The 21,926-nt window shown below is 47.4% G+C and overlaps 1 protein-coding gene across 3 annotated transcripts in view; it reads left to right on the top strand.

Annotated features, from left to right (window-relative positions):
• EEFSEC (eukaryotic elongation factor, selenocysteine-tRNA specific) overlaps positions 1–21,926 on the top strand; it is a 256,751-nt gene that overhangs the window by 100,636 nt on the left and 134,189 nt on the right. For 2 of the 3 annotated variants that reach the window (XM_017885003.1, XM_017885002.1), the window contains exons 3-4: positions 9,117–9,213; positions 11,606–11,770. In XM_017885003.1, coding sequence (XP_017740492.1) covers positions 9,117–9,213; positions 11,606–11,770 — 262 coding nt within the window. The remainder of the gene's footprint in view (positions 1–9,116; positions 9,214–11,605; positions 11,771–21,926) is intronic. The other variant, XM_017885004.1, reaches the window with a different exon arrangement.

Below are 21,926 nucleotides of genomic sequence, written 5' to 3'. Positions count from 1 at the left end.
TGGGGCTGGGTCTCCCCTGTACAGCCAGAAGCCAGGGTGCCCTAGTGTGTAGCATGTTCAGGGTGTCAGGAAGGCCAGCTTCTCTTGAGTCTGGGAAAGGGCCAGACACCTGGCCCAACACACTGTTATATTCTATTACTATACATTGCCCAAAAGGGTTTGGATAAAGATAATTGAATTTCCAAAAGCTTTATGGGTAATCTCTGGAATTCCCCATGCACGTTCCTACGACTCTGTGTCCCTCTGAGCCTCTGGCTCAGGGCGTGGAAGCAGAGCCAGTGTACATGGCTGGGTCTTGGCTCCATCAGCTCTGCTTAGTGCTAAGAATAGATTTTTGTCCTACCCGTCTCTTTCTCCTATGGGAGAGGCCTGGACTCTGGGCTCCTGCAGACCAGCCACTTACTCCCTGGGCTCCCTGGGCAAGTCATAGCTTCTCTGAATATAGTACCTGAGCCCCTGCCTATGGACTATTGAGATGGTATGGACACCACCAAGCCTGGTGCCTGGTACAGAGCAGGTCTCAGAGAAGTCTGAGTTCTTTTCCTGCCTTTCCTGTTTTCTCTTCTGTGTTTCTTTTCTTCTTCTCTGTCTCTGTTCCTCAGTGTTATTTTCTCCTTTTCCTCTTTCCTTCCCTCTCCTCACAGTTCCTTCCTTTGTGAATTATTTTTCCCTCCCTTGTTCCTTCTGCAAGCTCTCTTTTCTCCTGGGTATTGCTTTTCTCAAGGCAAAGACCTAAGCCCCACTACTTCTGTGGGGGCAGCACGTCATGTCTGAGCTACTCTAGAACTGATTGACAGGTGGGTCTCTGGCCCTGTTTGGAATCTCCTTACTGAACTGAAGTCATCTTGTCACACTGACCTTTGGAGCAATGAGTGGCCCCTGAGATTGTTTAAGTTGCTCTTTAGGGAACTCCAGCCTCCTCAAAGTTACTTCTCTTGTCTTTAAAAAAGAAAAAAATCTGATTTTCTTCAAGGGTTTGCTCCCAGCCAGGCCAGGGCAGTGGGGTGAGGTTTCAAAGGCTAGTTGAATTAAGCTCCTCCCAACTGAGGAGCCTCCCATGCAGTTGGGCAGGAGATCCTGAGTACCTGGACGATGGCGGAGGTAGGCTGGGGAATTTGCTTTGTGTCAGAGTTAAATGCCAGAGCTGAAGTGGCTCCTCAGAGTAGCAAGGGGATTCTGAGGAAGGCAAGTTTGCTTCTGGCTGGGGAGTCAGGAATGAGGACTAACTCTAGAAGGGCATGTGATGACTAAGCAGGGGTGAGGTTCAAAATGTGGAGCACAGGCCAGGAACTGGTCACTGGGAAGAGGTGCCGTCATCTGTGGCTGGTGTGCAGGTACAGACGGCTGGTGGTTGCAGTAGTTCCCAGGGTTCCTCGTGAGTTCCAAACGGCACTTTTATACATGTTAACCGATTCAGTCTGGGAGACAACCCTGTGATCTAGGTCATGACATCTCCTGTTGGACAGGGAAATGGGGGCTGAGTGAGGTGAAATCGCATAAACCGGCTGTGGAATGGAAATTAGTCCTAGGTTTCTTGCTGGAATCCTGCCTCAGGCTGCCATTGCCTGGGTGAGGTTTGCCTAGGAGAGGAAGGGAAGGAGGTGAGGGCAACAGTGTGAGCTTGAGTTTTAAAAATCCAGATACCCAGGGCTTTTGCTGTGATGAGTCAGTGTGGAGAGACTGGAGCAGACCCCAGAGGGCCTTGTGCACCACCCTGGGCCCGGGCTTCATCCCAGGACAGTCACAGAGTCCTGAGAGTGGGTAGGGGAGAAGACCAGCACCTCAGAGTAGTGCTGCTAGAAGGTTCTCACAGCTGTGGTCTGTGCACACACTTTGGAGAGCAGTTGGGAGGCCTGGGGTGAGAAGAGCCTGACCCAGAGTGGAACCCATTAAGAATGAAAATCAGGATGGATTGGAGCAAGATCCTAAGAGGAGAACCGATTAGATGCAGTGACTGATGAGAGACATCAGTGACCATGCAGTCAGAGATGACTAATTCAGAGGCCAGGGCAATACCATCCTATATCAGAGGCCAGGAATTAGAGGCCGGGAGGCAGCCTGATGGCAGATGGCAGGGTAGAGCTAGAGTGCTGGAAAGGGGGCTTGGCTGGAGATGCTGGTTTGGGAATGGTCCACAGAGGGGCTGTGGTCCCCATGGTCAGCATGCAGGGGAAGAGCTGGGCTCTCGGGCCACTCTTTGGGGAGGCCTGCAGTGGGCGCATGAGTGATGAAGAAGGGCCTCTCGGGACATGAAGGATAGTCAAGGGCCATGGAAATAAAGGTATGGGGTTGTCAGGGAGGAGGGAAGAATGCCACTGCTGGACAGTCACCTGGTCAGATGCCACAGAGGAAAGCAAGTGCAAGGGAAGAGCACTGAGTTGACCACCGGGAGCTGCTCTTGACCTTCAGGAACTTGTTTCTCTGCCATGATTCCCTGAACCCTGGCCCCCATTCCTCTTAGTGTCACCTGGAATTGGCACCCTGGTCTGGTGCCCCAGCCCCTCACCACCATTGCTCTTGGGAGCCCTTTGTGTGTTCGTCATGCACGTTCCATGGAGACCGGCACAGAGGAAGTGCTTAGTAAATGTCCTGCACTTAAAAGAGAAGGAGACAGAAGTGACCTTGTAAGAAAATCAGCCATAAGCTCTGGTGGGTAAACAGAAGTGGGATTTGTTTTGAAATACGAGAAGAAGGAGAAATTGGATATTGATTGAAAGTGGCAGGGTGGAGGTGTCAAGCAAGAGGGCTTTTGTCCCAAGAGGAGAGAAATCTGGGGCTATAGGAGGCTCTAGATGTGAGTCCAGGGAAGAGCGTGGAGGGGCTGGCGAGCGGGACTGGGGCTGGGGTGTCAGCATGGGTTCCTGGGAGGCCCCCATAGACCTGGCAGCAAGCTTGGGCTCTTCCCTTCAAGTGCTTCTTCTTGGGCTGGATCCTTTGCCTGGCTTCTGTTTGGGGCCACAGTGGGGGAATGTGAGGGGTGGCCGAGGGTCTGAGGAAGATGAAGGCAGTATTACTCAGAGTGAGGGATGTGCACCACATGTCACACAAGATCCATCTGGGACTGTGCTTGGATGTGGCAAAATTGCAATGAAAGTTAATCCCCCTTCAGTTATCTTTAAATCTCTTTTATTAAGTCAGAAAAAAGTCTCAAATTGGTACTGTTAATGTCTTAAAGATTTCCCTAACTTTTTAACCAGCCTCAACGTCTTCAGCAGGTAATAGTATCTAGCTAGAATTTAATAGCTCTATTTTGTTTTCTTTGTGTTTATTTTTGTAGCTCCAGTAGTAGAAGATTTCTTGTCCCCTGAGATTGGGCTATGGTTGGTTAATCAAAAAAAGTCCCTTAGAGCAGAGGGTCATAAAAAATGACACATTCATGCCTTAAACATAGTATTTTAACTTAAAACATGTACATGCATATTTATTTAATAAAATCAACAATGAAAGCTGTAACAGAAGAAATACAGCATTCTCAGCATCATGCCTCCCTTTCCTCATCAGCACTAAGACACTGGCAGCTGGGCCAGGCTCGTCTGGGGCTTCTTGGCTGCATGTGGATTTGAGTTCTGAATTTGGGCCTGACTCCTCTTCTTCAGGCTGTGCTTTTGAAGAATGTTTGGTTTTTGTGTCATTTATAATTTTAATTTTCCATGCATGATCACTTATAATCTATATGTTATCTTTAATTCATTTGGTCTGAGTACAGTTAAGTAAGCTATATTCTGTATGTTCTTCTTGGTCAGTATGTATGTATGTATGTATGTATGTAATTTATTTATTTATTTTTGAGACAGAGTCTCACTGTGTTGCCCAGTCTGGATCTCACTATAACCTTGAACTCCTGGGCTCAAGCGATCCTTCTGCTTCAACCTCTTAAGAAGCTGGGACTATAGGCATGCGCTACCACACCTGGCTAATTTTTAACACTTGTTTTATAGATGGGTTCTCTCTGTGTTGCCCAGGCTGGTGTAGAACTCCTGGCCTCAGGTGATCGTCCTGCCTCTGCCTCCCAAAGTGCTGGTATTACAGGTGTGAGCCACCATACCTGGCCCAGAATTTATGTTTTTGAAAGCTTTAGAGTTTGCTGATTTGGCAATAAGGAAAAGTTGTAGCGTGCAGTCTCCAGTCGCATCACTGTGGGCAGCAACCGTGATCATTCTGGCTTCTTCTATCCAAGTGTGGCATACTTTTCTTTGCATGTGATTGTTTCTCTTGGTCACATCTTCTAAGTTTGTGCAGTTTTCTCAGTGTTGCGGAGGTGCTCTCTAGTAAGATTTCCCAGAGAAAGCCTCAGTGACTGACTTTAATTCTGTTGTGAGTGTTTGAGCAGCAGTTTCCTTCTCTTTGCTCAGATGCTCTCCAGAGGGGCTCCACAGCTTTGTTCCACCTGTCACTTGCTAGTATATGTACTGCCCAGCCCGTCTTTTCTTCCAGGATGAGCCCACTAACTAGAGCTCCAAGTCACCTTTCATCTATAAATCACTCCCGAATGCAGTGCACTGCCCACAATTTCAGTGAAGCAAGATTTACAAAGTCTGAGTACAGAATTTTTCTGTTTTCACACAACCTCCCTGCAAGTCTTCTCTGGTTTTCTTATCCACACCTAATTTAACACTAGATTTTAAGGAGATTTGTCTTTATCACACCTTTCCAGAGCATTCAATTTAGTTTTCACAGAAACAGCTCTTTTCACACTGTTGTTTCATGATACTAAATTAAATTATGTTATTTCAGTGAAACTTATAATGGGCATTACCAACTTTACAGCATAACCAGGTTCACCATAAAGGTCAGGAGGCAAAAGTGCAGGAAGTACTCACCTCTTGAGCGTGACCTGTGCACATCATGCTGTCTCCTCAGCATGGGGGTTTGGCGTGCTAGGAGCCAGGAGCAGGTTTTGCAGAGGGAGTGCAGAGCATTGCCTCATGGATGTCCTTAAAGGGGCCAGTGGTGGGAGGGCTTCTACTCTACCTTTTATTTGTGGCATGTGGTGGTTTTCCATTTAGATAGCGACATGAAATTGTGTTTTAAGATAAATATATTTAAGTAAGAACATTAATTCTTTTAAGGAAAATAAATGAGTAAAGAATAGCTCAGGTGGCACACAAATTTGACAAAGCTTGTGAAGAGGATGTGGGACAATTGGTCTATGTGCAGGTCAGCCCTGAGAGAGGAGGAGGAGCGGAGGGAGCAGAGCGACTTTGACGTTTTGTCATCCCCTCTTTGTGCCCAGGCTGGCACTGGGCTCAGTCTTCTGGTCTTGTGTTTTGAAAGACCATTGATGCCATCTTCCAGGTCACTATCCCTGGGGAGGGGATGCTGGAGGTCGTTCTGGGGATCCCAGCACCGTGGGAAGGACAGGGCTTTGGAATAGGGCTTTTGGGTCCAAAGTGCTGAGCTCTGGATTCCTCCTTGCTTCTGCCATTTGCTTCACCAGTGACCCTTTAGCAATCGTTTGACCCTCTGTGCTTCAGTTTCCTCATCTCTAAAATGATATTATACCTGACATCATTGCTGTGAGGATTAAATGGAGTCATGTGAAAGCATCTAGCCAGGTGCTGTGTGCATGGTGGGTGCTTCACCATTATTTGGAGAATGAATGTATGACTCTGAATGTGGGAATGATGACAGCAGTTCTTCCTACCTCAGAGGGTTGTTAAGGATTCAATAAATTTATGTCTGCAATTTGAAAGTGGTAGCAAACTATCATAATATTAGGTACTATAATTATAGCTATCATTTTTTTACTGGTTTGAGAACTAAAATTACATATATTTAATGTATGTAATTAAGGGCAAGGGTTTTGTTAATCTGGCTACAGGAATTAAATATATGTTCCCTGATCCTTGAAGATCAGCTACTTTCCAAATTCTCATATGGATTTGAGAAGAGACACATGCCCCTGCCTCCAGCCTAGGCTGATGGAGGATTGTTCTCATGATAGTCTCAGGTGGAAAGTAAACTCCGAGTTGGCTTTAAATCACAGTCCCACCACTCATTAGCCTGTGGCCTGGAACAAGCTACCAAAGCTGGCCAAACTTTTAGGACCCTCTTCTACGAAATAGGGGGAAGAAGAAGAATACCCACCTTACAGGATTGTGATGAGGAGATGGGGATTGGAAAGCTTCTAGCACAATTGCTTGTACCGTTGGTGCTCAGTAAAGGGTCCTGTCTCTTTCTGTCACTCCCACTGTGTTGCATGCTAGAGTATATACAGAGAAGCACTTAGAGCAGCCCTCAGTGTCGGGAAGGTAAGGGTGGCTCTTCCTGGAGGAAACAAACTCCAGAACTAGAAGTGCTACAGAAATGTCTCCTGAAAATACATTGGGTATACAAACAGTTGAAAGTGGTTCAACATTGTATGGCTTACTTATTAAGGAAATACAAATTAAAATGAAGTATATATTAAAAATAATTTTTAAAAGACTGTTTTGTTATGGATACCGTGAAATAGGCATCTTAGATGTTCATTGTGGTAGTAGAAAAGGTAGCATACCTTTCGATCTATTTTCTTTGTAATTGAGATAGAATTCACATACCATGAAATTCATACTTTCAGTGTGGAAAGAATGGTCCATCATCACCAGTGTCTAATTCCAGAACATTTTCATTACCCCAACAGGAAACCGTATTCATTAAGCCCTTTGCTCCTCATTCTCTGTGCCCCACCAGCCTGGGAACTACTAACCGACTTTCTGTTTTATGGACTTACCTATTCTGGTATTTCATATAAATGGAATTGTACAATATGCAACCTTTTGTGTCTGACTTCTTTCACCTAGCACGGTGTTTTTGTGGTTCACCACACTGAAGTATGTATTGATGCTTCATGTCTTTTAATGTCTGAATAATATTCTGTTGTGTATATATACACACCATAGTTTGTGTATATATACACACCATAGTTTGTGTATCCATTCATCTATTGATAGACATTTGAGATGTTTCTACTTTTTGGCTATTGTGAATAGTGCTACTCTGGACATGTATGGATATGTATTTCTTTATTTGTTTTCTGTTCTTTTTGGATAAGTACCTAGGAGTGGAATAGCTGAATCATATGGTGATCCCATGTATCCCTTCATTTTTGTAGCATTTTTTTACTGCATATAAAATTCTTGGTTGGTAGTTTTTTGTTTTTGTTTTTTTTTTAACTTTCACTTCTTTGAATATATTATCCTGATACCTTTTGGCCTCCATGGTTTCTCCGGAGAAACCAGCTGCTAATCTTATTATGGATTCCTTGTACATGAGTTAAGTCGCTTCTTTCTTGATAGCTTCAAGATTCTCTTTGTCTTTGGCCTTCAACAGTTAGATTGTAATGTGCCAGGTGTGGGTGCCTTTGAGTTTATCCTACTTAGAGTTTACTGAGATTCTTGAAAGTGTAGATTAATATTTTCCATGAAATTTGAGAAGTTTTTGGTTATTAAACATCACAGCTTCCCTCAGGCAGCTGTGATATTAAACAATTGCCTCTGATTATTTTCAACAAACTCCCGCAGGGTAAAGGCTATTTGCACTGAGCAAGCTCCAAGGCAGATCAAATAAATATAGCATTGTGAGTAGGGCCTTCCAGGGAACCACCAGACTGGAAAATCATGATCGTTCTCTGGGAGAAGGGCTTTGAAGGAACTCAAACCCATTCTGCCCCTTTCAGTGCCTGGCAGGCTACTGATTGGTTTTCAGGACTGCTGCAGAGTTAGCATAGAAGAGGGCAAGTTAAAACATCGAAAACTCACTTGGTTTTACTGAGACTCTTCTTGAGTAAACACTCCACAGATTGCTCAAGCCTTTGGTTAATTCCAGAGTTCTGAACAAGTTGATTCTGGTCTTTTTGCCAGTGTTCTTTGCTTCCATGGAAGAGGGCTTTTCAGATGTCCTTGCTCTATCATTTTGCTGATCTTTTAGTGTGTATTCACTCTTAGATGTGTACCCCATGAATTTACCCCAAAGCCAAGGCAAAAAAAAAAAAAAATCATTCATGCCCACTGACATGTTTATCACAGTGTAATTTATAATAGTGAAAAATTTGAAATATCACAAATAAGTAATGGAGGAAAGCATGTACAAGCATGTAAATTCTGGGCCGTACCATTGTCCAGGTGTCAACAATGAAAGAACAGGCCCAGGCAGGGAGAAGTGTTGCAAAGAGACTGAGAGCCCTGGCTTCAGACTCAGATGGGCTGGGTTCAAATTTGGCTCTAAGGTTCATAGCCAACAACTTGAAGCAAATCAATTAGCCTCCCTAAGCCTCATTTTCTCATCTATAAGATGGTGACAACTCCATCATGTGTTGTAGATGCTTTCGTTTAAACCTCACATTATAAGGTTGGCTCAGCCATGTAAGTTGTTATTGTTGTTGCTCTCATTCAACAGAAAGTTATTTGTGATACAATGGTAAATAACTTACCAGGATATGAAATTGTATGCATACTATAACCAAAATCTGAAAAAAATAATCCATTGGCAAAGCATAGGAAAACCATGGTTGGAAGAAAATACACCACAATGATGGAATTATGGGTTATTTATTTTCTCTTTCCTTCTTTTTTTTTTCCCCCCCGTAACAGTGTTCCTTTTTTTAAATGGGAAAGATAAATGTCCACACAGATTAAGTATGTCTTCTTAAAGATGCAGGGGCTTTCCCAGTAGAGTTTAGGCAGGATTGCTCCTCCTTAGAAACTGAGATTGTAGAGATGTGCTTCCAGGTACATCTACAGGGACTTTTTGGTCACTATTATTTCTTGCATCTCTTCAGAAGGCTGAGATGTATTTATTGGTCTTCTTCAAGGAGGTCTTTTATTCAGAAGCCTAGGGGCCAGGATCACTGCTGCCTCCTTAGGGAGAGCTCTGAAAGTGGAGCTTAATATCTAAGAGAGCCCTTTAAAATTCTGATGTCCATTGCAGGGACATTTCCCCCAAAGGGGGAAATTTGGGGCCTCCATTGCATCATCTGCCACATGCGAGTACAGTGGTGCTGTCTTCTAGGCTTGGTTGATGGGGGGAGAGAAGAGGACGCTCATCACACTTGGTACTGTGCCAGGTGCTTCATGGATGTGCTTTGTGTCCATGTTGCTGATCTCTGTAACTGTGATGGGACTTATTTTCCATTTCAGGTTCCGAGGTGCACCGATTATACCCGTGGCGGCCAAGCCGGGGGGACCAGAGGCCCCTGAAACTGAAGCTCCACAGGGCATTCCAGAGCTCATTGAGGTACTGTCAGCTTGAATCCAGGTTGCCCTTTAGCCCCAGCGCTGCTCAGGCAGACCCCTTTGTGTCCCTCTCTCCCCTGGGAGAGAAAGAGAGGCAACCCTAGCAAGAGGACTCAGTTGGTTCCATTAACCTAACTGCTCACACCTTAGTACAACTCCCCCACCTCCCTCAAAAAGGTAAACCCAAACTGGGGATCCTAAGGTTCCCTGAAGCCCATGACTCACACTCCAGCCAGAGACTCTGCAGAGCTCATCACACCTTGCTGTGCCTCGCTTTTTCCTTTCTCTTGTTATACCTCCACTCAGACAAAGCAGCTCCCACCTGTCTGGAACCCTGGGACCATGACATCTATTCCAGTCCTTCAGACTGTATCAACTCCTCCAGTACACCACCTGGGCTGGGTGCCAGCAAGGCAGGGGTGAAGGACATGAGCCCAGCAGCAGGGGCAATGCAGCTTCCATCCTGGGCACCTCCACCAAAGATGGGAGGCTTATCTTCGGAAGCTGTGGGGCTGAGGCCCAGGTTGTTCTTCCTAACTTGTGGTGGTAGTCAGGGAGGGAGCCCAGTCATCCATCAGGAAGGGTGTGTGTGGGTGCTGGTGGTGCTGGTACTAAGGAAGGTAGCAGTGAGAATGGGGCCACAGAGTTCCTCCACAGAGTGCTCAGGCCGTTCAGAGGGGTGGAGTAGCAACGTGCATGGCTCTGGGGCTGGACTGTGATTCAGGTGCTAGCTCCACCACCACTCTCTCTGACCTCAGGCAAATGATCTACTCTTTCTTGCCTCAGTTCCTTCACTTGGAAGATAGTAGCACATACCTCATGGAGTTGTTGTGAGGGTTAAATGAGTTAATGTGTATGACGTGCTTGGAACAGTGCCATGTCAGTGCTTCCTATTACAGCGATGTTGATGTTTACAGGCCAGGCACTGTACTAAGTTCTTTACATACAGGATCATTGACATTCACAAAAACTCAGGGAGGCTGAAATTATTTATCCCCATATACCAACGAAGAGTCTGAGATTCAAAGAGGTTAAATAACTTGACCCATGTCTCACAGCAAGTTACACGGTGGAGCTGGGATTCAGACCCGGGTTGACTGTTGCGGTCAGCTTCACAGCCCACCTGCACCTGGCTCTGCAGAGCCAAGATGAGGTGTGACCACGTACATGCAGTGCCACCATTTCTGTGACTCACACGTGCTGATCTTGTCAGCTTAGCCAAACAAATGTTTTCTGGGTGAGGCTTTTGTTACTTTTTCATCAGGCTCCTGAGACCATTTGTCTGGGAGCCTGGGACAGTTGTTTTTGTTAAAGCAAAATCCTCAAAATGCTGCTATGAAAGATGTTTGTATATTCCTTTAAGAAGCCTCTACATAAATCTCGGACCAAGCCTGTTTTGTTTGAATCTCTAGTCTTTTTCCAAAAGAATTGTTATCTCAAGACTAAGACTTTGGAACATTCACCACTGAATACTTTTTTGACAGCCTGTTCCCTTACGAAGTGAAAAAGTAGCAAACACAAGTAATCCTAGTCTTTGTTTTCATTTGTTTATTGGTGTTGAGCCCTGACAGCATCTCCTGGCACACAGGTGGCATGAGGAAAATCGGCCGGTGAGGCTGAGGCATATGGAGTCTGCAGAGAAAGAAGGCCACTGGGAACAACCCTTTCCTCCTCCCTCTCCCCACATCCCCTTGTTTCTTCTTCTTTCACTTGTCATTCTCGCAGGCACGATGCCAGCTACTGGAGATACCTGGCCCTCACAGCCCTATGGGGGAGACAATAAAGAGATGATCACAGGAGAGTGTTAGCTGTGGTGATGGGGGTAGGGGAAATGTGGCCATACAGAGAAGCCTGTCCAGAGGAGGTATTGCTGCAGTACAGGCGAGGCTGAGCCAGCTGGTAAAACTCTAGGCCTGCCGGTGGCTGGCTTCTGGCATACATCGGGGAGTGGTGGAAGATGAGGCCTAAAAGGCACCTAGGGACTAGATGATAAGGAGTTTTAAATTCTGAAGGCATCAGGAGGCTGGGGAAATGCATGAGGCCAGGGAGCAATGGGACAGGGTGTCCTTTAGTGGCTACTCTGCTGCCGTGTGGAGGGCCTGGCAGGACAGACCATTGTAGCAGTTCCACGGGAGAAGACAGAAGAGGCTTCTGCAGGTGCCCTTTCCTTCAGACTGAGTGGAAAGAGCTGAGAGCATGCGAGAAGCTTGGAATGCAGTCAGAGAGTTGGTGGTTTTGATCTCCTGGCCACCTTGCTGAGGCATGGACCTCTGAGCTGAGTCCACCTTGGCAGCCTTGATGAACTGCTGGTCAGCCACATCCTGTGCCTTCTTCTGCCCTGCCCCATCTGGCTCCTCTCCCCACAGACTGTGGCACCAGTTTCTCTTTTCTAGCTCCTGACGTCCCAGATTTCTATCCCGATGAGAGACCCCTCGGGACCGTTCCTCATGTCTGTGGACCACTGTTTCTCCATCAAAGGCCAAGGCACTGTGATGACAGGGACCATCCTCTCAGGCTCCATCAGCCTCGGTGACAGTGTGGAGATCCCTGCCCTCAAGGTCAGTCTTACGTTGTCCTCCCTTCTGGCCTCCGCCCTGGCAGCAAGGGAGGGGGACTGTCCCTTTGTCTGTTCAGCTGCTGAGCCTCCTGTGCCTGCCCTGTGACTCCCACTGTCCGCTCTGCCCCACCTCCCCTCCTGCACTCTCACCCTGTGGCTGCCTGGCCCCGCCCAGCTCCAAGTCTCTCACCTCAGATTCTAGGACTGCTGCTCTCCCTAATTCTCATAGCACCTGTTTATTGGAGGCCTATGTTGTGCCACAAGGAGGTGTTCCCAAGTAGGTGTTCTGTGTAGATAAAGAAACTGAGGCTCCAGAAGGTGAGGTGGCCTTGAGATCACATGGTTAACAAGTAGGGCTGCTGGAGGGGAAACCTCCCTTTCTGGACACTGGCTGTACGTCAGGGTGAAAAGTATATGTGGAGTTATTTCTGGGTACCTTTTTCTTAACCACAGTAATTTCAAATTAAACACGATGTGAATCTTGTGGTGCTCAGTCATAGAATCTGGAAGAAATCCAGGTTGGTTTTGCACTCCTGGTGGCCATCGGCAGATGCCGCATTATCCTTCTGAAGACCTGTGAGAAGGATGAATGGCTGGTGCCTCCCCATCACCCCTCCTTTCTACTACAATGGCCTGGCTCTGATTTGAAAGATGTCTAGTGCCTTGATATTCCCCTTATTCAGAAGGCATTTTTAATAGTTTTACTTTATGCGACAAGAGAAACTTACTCTTTGACTGCCTCATTGACTGCCTCCCCTTCAACAAGAATAAAGGTGGGGAACACAGGCTATTAGAATTCGTGTGAGATCTTGCCGGGAATGCTGGGGTCCAGGGCAGTTCTCTAATCCTTGAAGGAGCCTAGAGTACAGGGAAGTGGAGGCTCTCAGCCCTGTGGACTCAGCTACCTGCTAGAGAGGCTTGGATTTGCATGATTTCAATTTGCATGTTAATTGGGAATGGCTACCCGGAGGCTGTGTTGAGGCATTTTAAGGTTGTCTGGCTCACTAGGTGTGTTGGTTAGGGTTCTCCAGAGAAACAGAGCCAATGGGAGATACAGATATCTAGGTATCTATAGATACATAGATAGAGATACATAGATGTAAATATTTAGATATCTGTATCTCCTATTAGTTTTGTTTTGCTGGAGAACACCAACTAATGCACCTAGATAGATAAATAGATAAATGCAGATAGATAAATAGATAATAGATAATTTTTTTTTTTTTTAAGGAATTTGCTTATACTATTATAAATCCTGGCAAGTCCAAAATCTACAGGGTAGTCTGGCAGGATTGAGGCCTAGGGAAGAGCTGCAGCTTGAAGGTCATTTGCTGGCAGAATCCCCTCTTCTCTGAGGAATTTAATCCTTTTGCTCTCAAGGCCTTCAACTGATTGGATGAAGCCCACCTACATTATAGGGGTCATCTGCTTTACTCAACATCCACCAATTTAAATGTTAGTCTCATCTGAAAACACCTTCACAGAAACACCCAGAATAAAGTTGGAGCACTGTGGCCCAGCTAAGTTGACACATAAAATGAACCACGTTGCCCTCCAGGTGAGAGGGCCATAATAGCAGCACCTGGCCTGAGTGAGGGAAGTGGAGAGGGACCCTGCTGGCACCCATGCCTTGTGTGTGCCATCCCTGGTCTAGAGCAGCATGGTTGGATATAGGGAAGGGGCATTTCATGGAGGGTAGGCATGAACAGGGTTCTCCCAAGTGAAGGCAACCTGAGTTTTCAACCCCCCAGCTCATTTTACAACAGTGTGGCTATTACTTCCTCCTACAGGGGCCAGGGGTGTTAGGGAAGAGTCTCCTGACCAAAAAGGACCAAACAAAAGAAAGGACTCGGCTCTGGTCAGGTTCCAGAGCTCCTTGGATCTAGTGGGAGGAGTTGGATGGCAGGACCCCACCATATCCAAGGAGCCCTGGAATCTGGCCAGACCTGGGTATTAGGATGTCCCCTGGACACTGTGACTCACAGTCCCCTCCTCTACCTGCTGTCACATCCTCCTCTGAAGACCATCGGTCCCAAGAAAAGACCACTTGAATGAAATCTACTTTAAGCCAGGGACTAAAAGTGCAAATCTTAAAAAATAAAGCACAAAAGTGTAAAAGTAGACTCAGTTTATATTAACAAAATTAAGATTACTTTGGTGACTGTTTGCAGATTCTTTGCTAGAACAGAAAAATGAATCAGTACTAAATTTCTTTCCAGTCTCTTTGCTTCCTAAGTCAGACCTCTGGGGGCCACCCTGACCTGGCATCCCTTCCACTCTGGGAGAAGACATGCTTACAGCTTGGGAGAGGAGCTGGGAGTATGAAAGAGGTGTCAAAAGAGGGCTCTCTGGGGGGCGGGATAGACTGAATTGGGGGTACCTGAGGTTCTAGAGGGAGAAAAAAGTTTTTGATAAGAGTCAGTGGCTGCAATGTTAGGGCAGAGGGCATGGAGAAGGGCTGAGGCAGAGAAGTCAGCAGTGGTAAGGAGGCAGGGATGTTCGAGTGGGGTTCTGTTCTGAGCTTTTTGGCTACCCTCTTTGTCCTTATAAAGGTGGAACTTGCCTATCAGGATGCCAGTTACTGATCTCTAGTACTGGGCACATGGCAGGTGCTTGATAGATAACAAATTTAATTCTCCTTTTACTTTTGTGCACCTGTTTTTCCCCAGCCTACTTTTTAACACTTTTGGTATCTACTGCCTGATGATCTAATTTACTAGTCAGGAAAAGCAAAACTTCTAAGAATGTACTGAGACATTTGTTAAGGAGATTTCTAAGCAAAGTGTGAAAGATGCTGCCTTGTTTCTCCACTGATGCTTATAGTAAAACACGAGGGAAAAGGAATGAATTGAGGAAGGAACGGTTAGCAAACAGGAACCAGCGCTTGATGATTTGGGAGGTTCTCAGTCCCTCTAGATTGCAAAGGATGTTTAGATTAGGAAATTCACTGCTGAGAAAGCATACCTTGGAGAGAAGGCCAAAGGTGAGCCTGGACAACCTTCTGTTGAAGAGAGGAGGTGTGTGACTCACAGATCCAAGCAACTTAGCAGCAGCCAGGAATAGAGACGGACTTCTATAGCAAGGATATGTGGAGAGCCGTCTTGGCTAATGGCATGGACCCTTTGATGTATGTAAGAGACCCTGAAGGATTTTGAGAATGTTATACCAGCAAAAACACTGAACCGAAAGGGAGAGAGTCTTGACAAATGAATAAAAAGCTGTCAGACTTCTGGGATTCTACAGACATGAAACAGACTGATAGAACAACTCAGCTACAAACACATGTTATCCTTCAAAAACTAAAAAAGGAAGAATGACTCTGAGAGCAGGGCTGTGGACACAGAAGCAGAGGCTAGGGGAGTAGCCACAGAGGTTAGTCTCAGATATTGAAACCTCATGGAATTTGCCCTGCTGTGTTTTAAACTTGCTTGGGACCAATGACCCTTGTATTTTTTCCATCATCTCCCTTTTGGAATGTTAGAAGTAGGTAAGTTGTTTTCTAGGTCCACAGATGGAGAGGCATTTTGCCCCAGGATAGACCATATCTAGGGTCTCACCCCTACCTGATGAGGTGACTTACATGATGAGATTAGGAACTTCTTGAGCTGATGATAATTTAGATGAGATTTTGGGCTTAGAGTTAATGATTTAATGGACTGAGAGTTTGGGGGATGTTTGAAGAGGTGAATGTATTTTGTATGTGGGATGGATGTAAATTTTGGGTACCAGAGGGTAGACTATAGTGGGTTAAATTGTGGTCCCCTAAAATATGTCTACCCAGAACCTCAGAATATGACCATTTTGGAATGAGGGTCTTGCAGATGTAATTAAGGTAAGGATCTTAAGAAGAAATCACCCTGGATTAGGGTGGGCCCTAAGTCCAATGACCAGTGTCCTTGTAAGAGACAGACAAGGAGAAGACATGGAGAGTCACAGAGAGAAGTCCATATAAAAACCAAGGCAGAGATTGGAGCTGTGTTGTTCCAAGCCAAGGGGTGCCCATGGTTGCCAGAAGCCCCCAGAAGCCAGGAGAGAGGCATGGAGATGAGTCTGCCTCAGTGCCTCCATGGGAACCAGTCCTGCTGGCACGTTGATTTGGACTTCTGGCTCCAGAACTGTGAGAGAAGAAATATTTTGTTGTTTTAAGATATCAAATTTGTGGTAATTTGTTATGGCAGCCCTAGGAAACTTACGAATTTTGCATGGAAAGGACTGAAATCAGAAAAAGGCTTTAGTCCTTTCTGATCCTGTCAGGTCCCTTAGCTCTGAGCTTTTGCTTCCTCGCAGGGAAACGCTGCCCCTGCTCACCATCTTGGGCTTCTGGGGGTGACATGTCAGAACCGTTGCATACTGATGGCCGGCACTGCCCATTCCTTTATTTCCTGGCATGCCCATCCCACAAGTGAGAGAACCTAGACCCAGGAAACTTAACTGGACAGCAGAGCTAGGACTTGAAGTCATTCATCCAGCTCTGAAGACCCAGCCCTGGCCGTGTGCCCTACTGCCACGGGAGCCCCAGAGGAGATGCCTGGGCTGGTAGTGGTGCCTCTACTCCAGAGCAGAGCCTGCAGGCCCCATGGCAATTCTGTGGCCATGCTGCTGTGCTTTGCTGAGGCCTTGCCTGGGCTGCGACATGTATGAGAGCCCATTACAGCACAGCCTGAGGTTCAGAAATCCTGACCTTTTCTTACCTCTGCCCTCTACCAACCATGATTGGTGGCCAGTGCCTATTGGGCACCAGGACATGGGGGGCCATGGCTCTCTTTCCAAACACAGTGACATCCCTGTCAGATTTCACTAATAGACTTGGACACATCTGACCGCTTGAACTCCCTTGGAGGCAGGGCACAGCCATTCCAAATAAACAGTCACATTCCCCTCCCGCCCTGGGCTGGCCTGCGGAGCCTGCCATACCCTGGCCCCCATTTCTGTTGACCAGGTCTGTTCCCAGCTGGGGCCAATTAGCTGAACAAGAAAATGTTGGGGAACAGGGAGTGAAGGAGAAAAAAATTCCCTTTAGTCCCTAGAACAGTTTAAAGGCCACTTATCCTAAGAGTCACCAGCTTTCTGCTCAGGCGTTTTGGCTCTCTTGATCTTCAGCCTGAGAAGTCCCTCTGATAAGATTTGATATTGGGAGTTCAGGCTAGTGATGTTTCTGGTGGTGATTGGCTATCGGGGCTGTAACATCAGAAACTGTTGAAGCCACAGAGCATGGGGATAGAGAGCAGGGGCTGGGAGTGCAGAGGGACTCAAGGCAGACATGTACCAGCTCTGTGGCCACAGGCAAGTCACTCAACCTCTTCATGTTTTGCTCTGTGGCCACAGGCAAGTCACTCAACCTCTTCATGTTTCACTGGTTCAGCTCAAACTTGGGATGACCCCTGTGTGCTTGGCTCTGTCCAGGACCTCTGGAAGATGGGTCAGGGTGGTGTGGTGTGGACTAGGGATAATGTATATAAGTTTCCTGGCATCTAGGAGACACACAAGCATTAGCTGATACTCTTGTCATGTTTATTGTTGCCATTTGATATTATTTTCATGTAGAATTTTTGTTGTGGGTTCCAGAAGTAGTAAGTGGCAGGGCACCTTCCGGGGTGTAAGGTCCTGTTCAGGGCTACTAAGTGAGTTATTGAAATGCAAATATGCTTTGCGGACCCCGCTGTGGTCCACTGTGAATCCAATCAATGTTCTGATAATGATGGCAAACATTATTAGATATATTTAGATACCTATTTAGTTGATAAAGCTTTTAGGGAAGAGTTCAGAATTTGATAGCAAATCAAGTCTATATTCAGATTTATTTTCTTCTTCATTGAAAACCCCCAGAAAGGGAAAAGAAAACCTTAAATACTGGTAGGTGTTTTTACTTTTACAAACTTTGCCTCTGGTCTTTGAAGCTAATCACAAGGGTGAGATAAGATTATGACATCTGGAAAGAATCCATTTTCTTGCTCAAACAAGCCTGCAGTCTTGACTCTTCCAAATCTGCCCTTCCCCCACCTCCAGCAACCCTGGCGCTCCCCTTCCCAGAGGAATGCTGCATTGCTTCTCTCCCTGGAGCCCTTCCAGGCTGTCCCCTACCTGCAGTATGCTCACTTTCCAGCACAGCTCAAGGCTCACATCCTTTGGGTAGAGGTGTGCCCCATCCTCTGTGCTGCCTGCTGCTGTGTTTGTCTTTGTGCCTGCATCTCCTGTGGACCCTGGTCTCTCTGCAGGCAGAGGCTGAGTCTTCTCCATCTTTGTATTCTCGGCATCCATCCTGGGCTCGGCCCAGGTAGGCCCCAGAAAATATTTGGTGAAAGAAATAGTAGGAAAAAGCCAATAAAACAAATAAACAAGTTGTTTTTCAGTATGATTTTGATTGGAAATAGGTAATGAGTGACCTGAGAGGGCTGTGTTTAGACTCACTGCTACCCTGGGCCCAGTTGCAGAAACCCAGAGCTGGGCAGCTCGCCACTCCCTTCTGGGGCTGTGCCCCTGTCTTCTAGGCTGTGTCCTGATGCTCCATCAGTAAGCAGCAGTGGTGATGCTCCCTGTGTCCCTGTGCTGCCTCATTCTGGGAGCAGTCACTGTGAATCAGGTGCCCGAGGCTGCAGAGCTGGCTTTCTAACACCTGTGAACATCGGCTCTCAAGGCTGAGTTCCCTCTGCTGCCATGTGTTTTTATCTAGAAAATGTTGAGTGACCTTCATCCTGAAGTATTTTCTGTTCCAGAAGATACATAAAAGAAGGCAGTTTCTGTGCATTTGATGTTTCATGGTTGTCTGGCTTTTGGCATTGGAAGCTTACGGGATTCTGCTCTCTGGGCCCACATGTGCCTGTACGCCAGATGCACAGGGTCGGAGCTCCCTGGGAAGGAGAGAAGGCAGAGAAGGATACCAGGAAGGTTTTGGGAAAGCCAGAGGAAGCCATGCTAGGCCCTTTGAGCAGACTAGCCCACCCTTGGTCGTCACCCTCAGGAGGGACCTTGCAGATCAGGCCCTTCCTCTGCAGCCCCATGGCCACTGCTCGAGTTCAAGCTCTCAGGCCGTGCAGGGCCGCTCCTATGGCATGCTGCTCCTCCCCTTGCCTCCCAGATCTTCCTCTTGAGTCCAGCCCAGCCCTGCTGACAGAAAAGCCTCATTGCTGTCCTGCTCATCTGTCTGTGGGTCCTCATTGTCTCCAGGATAAACTAAAAAGTGCATGGCATGGAAGACAGAGCATAGCTCTTCATTATCACCTCTCCAGCCTCAGTTTCTTGTCTTAAAGCCTCATAAAATCTCCCACTGCTCTCTGTGTATCAGGCAGTACTTTGGTTTCAAAGGACAGAAACCCAACTTCAATTGCCTTAAGCAGGATAGGAAACGGATAGGCTCAAGGCTGGAGACGTCTGGATGTCATCAGGAGTGCTGGCTGGCTCCAGAACTGGCTCTGCCCTGTTGTGTGTGGGCTACACGCTCAGGTGGCGACTTCTCTGGTGTAATCCTCACAACTCTGGCTTCCCATTTTCTCCTTCAAATCCAAGATACAGTGCTGCTTGTGGTTGACTCCTGAACATCACGCTATCGAAGGATCCGTTCTGGCAGTGGAACACTCCTCCCTTGGCAGCGGCTTGTTACCTCTGGCCAATGATATGTGAAGGGGTGTCTCCTAGGGTTTTGGGGAAAAGCTTTTCTGCCTTTTGGAACTCAACAGGAAAAGACAGCTTTTCTCCTTCACTGGACATTGAAGGGAGGAAGGATATGACGCCTGGACTCGGGGGCTCAACGGCCACCTTACTCCCAGCCTGGAGGTTTGCAGAGGCTGGGAGGCAGGAGAGCTGCCCAGAAGCAGAGCCTGCACCTGAAGGTTGCTGTGTGTCTGCCCCGCCTCACAACTTCATGTTTTGTGATAGCTCTATCTCCACATGGTTCTAGTCAGGGCTATCTGTTACTTTTGGACCAAAGTATCATTTATGACAAGAGAAGTGAAATGGCATCTCTTTCCTAGTTGTTAGGAACACAATTAAGGAACAGGCTGCCCCTGGCCTGGTTGGACGGGAGCTCACCACTGTGGATGAGTACAGTGTTCTGATTGGGCCGGCTGGGTTACACATCCACCCCTGGAGCTGGAAGGGACAAGGTGGGAGGGATGGTTCACTAAGTAAGTTGGGTTACTCCTAGGAAATGCAGAATGGATGTCAGGCAGGCAAAACTGAGAAATATCCACTGGCTTGGTGCTTCCCGGTGTCCACACCATCACAGCTCAGGTGCTGGACACCGATAGACTGTGTTTGAGTCCTGTCCCATCACTCACAGGGCAGTTACCTCCCCTGGCTTTCTCCACAGGTTGTCATGAGGATTTGACAAGAGCCACATAGCATGCTTGCAGCAGGGCTTGAAGTAAGCTTCGCTGTCTTTATCACCACCCCGTACAACTCTGCATCTCGTCTTTTCTTTAATGGGCCTTTTTACTTGGCCCATGGAATGCAGAGACTCGGGGTAAGGTGGTCTGAGCTGTGCATTTCCTGCCCGCACCCAGGACCGGAAGAGCCTCTGTGAGGTCTTGCCTTTCTCCTGGCTTGAGGATTTGAATCACACCTGCAGTCAAGTTGTAATATCCTGTTGTCTCCTTAAGGAGGCACGGCTGAGGAAGGACATTCGACAGGTGATAATGGAAGGTTGACCTCACAGGAGGCAGGGAACTCAGGAAGGCTTCTCTCTGTAGGTGCTATTGTCAGAGATCAATGCTCAGTGTTCTAAAGTTCTGGCAGGTTGGAGGATGCTGGCTCTGCAGGCCTTTTTCCTGTGGAAGCTTGGAGCTTGTTCTTAACCCCCAAACCCCAAATGAATGGCATGCCCTTTTCCATCAGGCCCCTGAGAATCTGCTGCAGCTAGACAAACTGCTACCAGTATGTGCTTCCAGAAGACCTGTTTCCCTTTAGTTCTTTCGTGTGTGGGTCTCCTTTAATTTCTGAGAATAGCTGTTTATGCTGAGTGTGTATCTGTAGAGATGGTGCTGATACCCACTGCACACACTGGGCCCAAGGGGCCTGATTTCTCAGATTCTGGTGGATAAAGAAGGCTGCCATGTCTGGCTTGGTTGGGGTCAAGTATTCTTTTAGTTTAGCATTTGATGGTTTGTAGGAGCAGTGAATTCTGAATTGGAGTCAGGGATTGCATGGCATAGGGAGTGAGCCCCAGAGTGGACAACAGCTGGGGGAGTGTCTGTTAGCCATTTTCTTGCGTGTGCCAGGTTCTGCTCTGTTATATATGTTCATTCTGGACTTTCAACAACATTCTGCGGAAGGTGTGATTGTCCCGTTTTATAGGGGACGACACAGGAACACAAAGATGTTAAAAGTTTTCTTCAAGCTAATCAGTGAAGGAACCCGGATTCAAGCTCTGGCAGCCAGAGTCCAAGGCATGTGCTCTTGACCCTGCCTGAGCTCCCTGGGTGGGTGGGAGGAGGCTGCAGGTCCCTGGGACCTGCCCCTGTGACATGAAATGAAGCAGCTGTGGAGATGGCCCAGGGCACCTCCAACTCAAGGTTGCTGGAGCTGCTTTTAGAGTTGCTGCTTCATGCTGCCTTATCCTTCTTCATGGCTTCCAGGGAGCCTCATTTAAGGGCTGGCTGGAGTCCTGACCTATAGTCGGCTGTCCAGGCAGAGGGTACAGCCAGCTTCTTGTGCTGAGAGGGGCCTGGACCTGTGACAGTGGGTCTGTCTGCACTCCTGATAGGCCTAAGCATTTCACAGTCTTCTGCAAGGATGGCAATGGGTGGCCCAGGCATGGCTAGAGCAGGGGAGAAATGGCGGCTGTAAACCAAGTGGTGTTTTCTTAAGGAGGGGGACAGGCAGGAGTGGTACTGCCCCACTGCTGAGGTAGACCCCCTTTATAGAGATGCCAGCTCAGTCTGGTCCTGCTTGGTGTGTTTCAAGCCTGGTGTAAGCATCTGGAGTCCCACTTGGGCCCAGGTTGACCTGCAGCCTTCCAACCCTTTGATGGGGCTCTAGTGCCCAAGACCACAAATCAAGCCCTGCCCCAGCCCAACCAGGCTCCCCAACTGCAGCTTCCTGCTCTTAGGCCGGGTGGATATCTTAGGATTCAGCCTCTCCCCTGCTCACCCCAAAGCCTAAGTGCAGCCACTCCTCAAGCGTACCCTGCCCTTTCCAGCTGAGGGGCAGCATTACAAAGAAGT

This window comes from Rhinopithecus bieti, unplaced genomic scaffold, assembly GCF_001698545.2.
Source record: "Rhinopithecus bieti isolate Rb0 unplaced genomic scaffold, ASM169854v2 scaffold_13262, whole genome shotgun sequence".
In the NCBI taxonomy this organism is placed as follows: Eukaryota; Metazoa; Chordata; class Mammalia; order Primates; family Cercopithecidae; genus Rhinopithecus; species Rhinopithecus bieti.
This window is presented reverse-complemented; position numbering and strand designations above follow the sequence as displayed.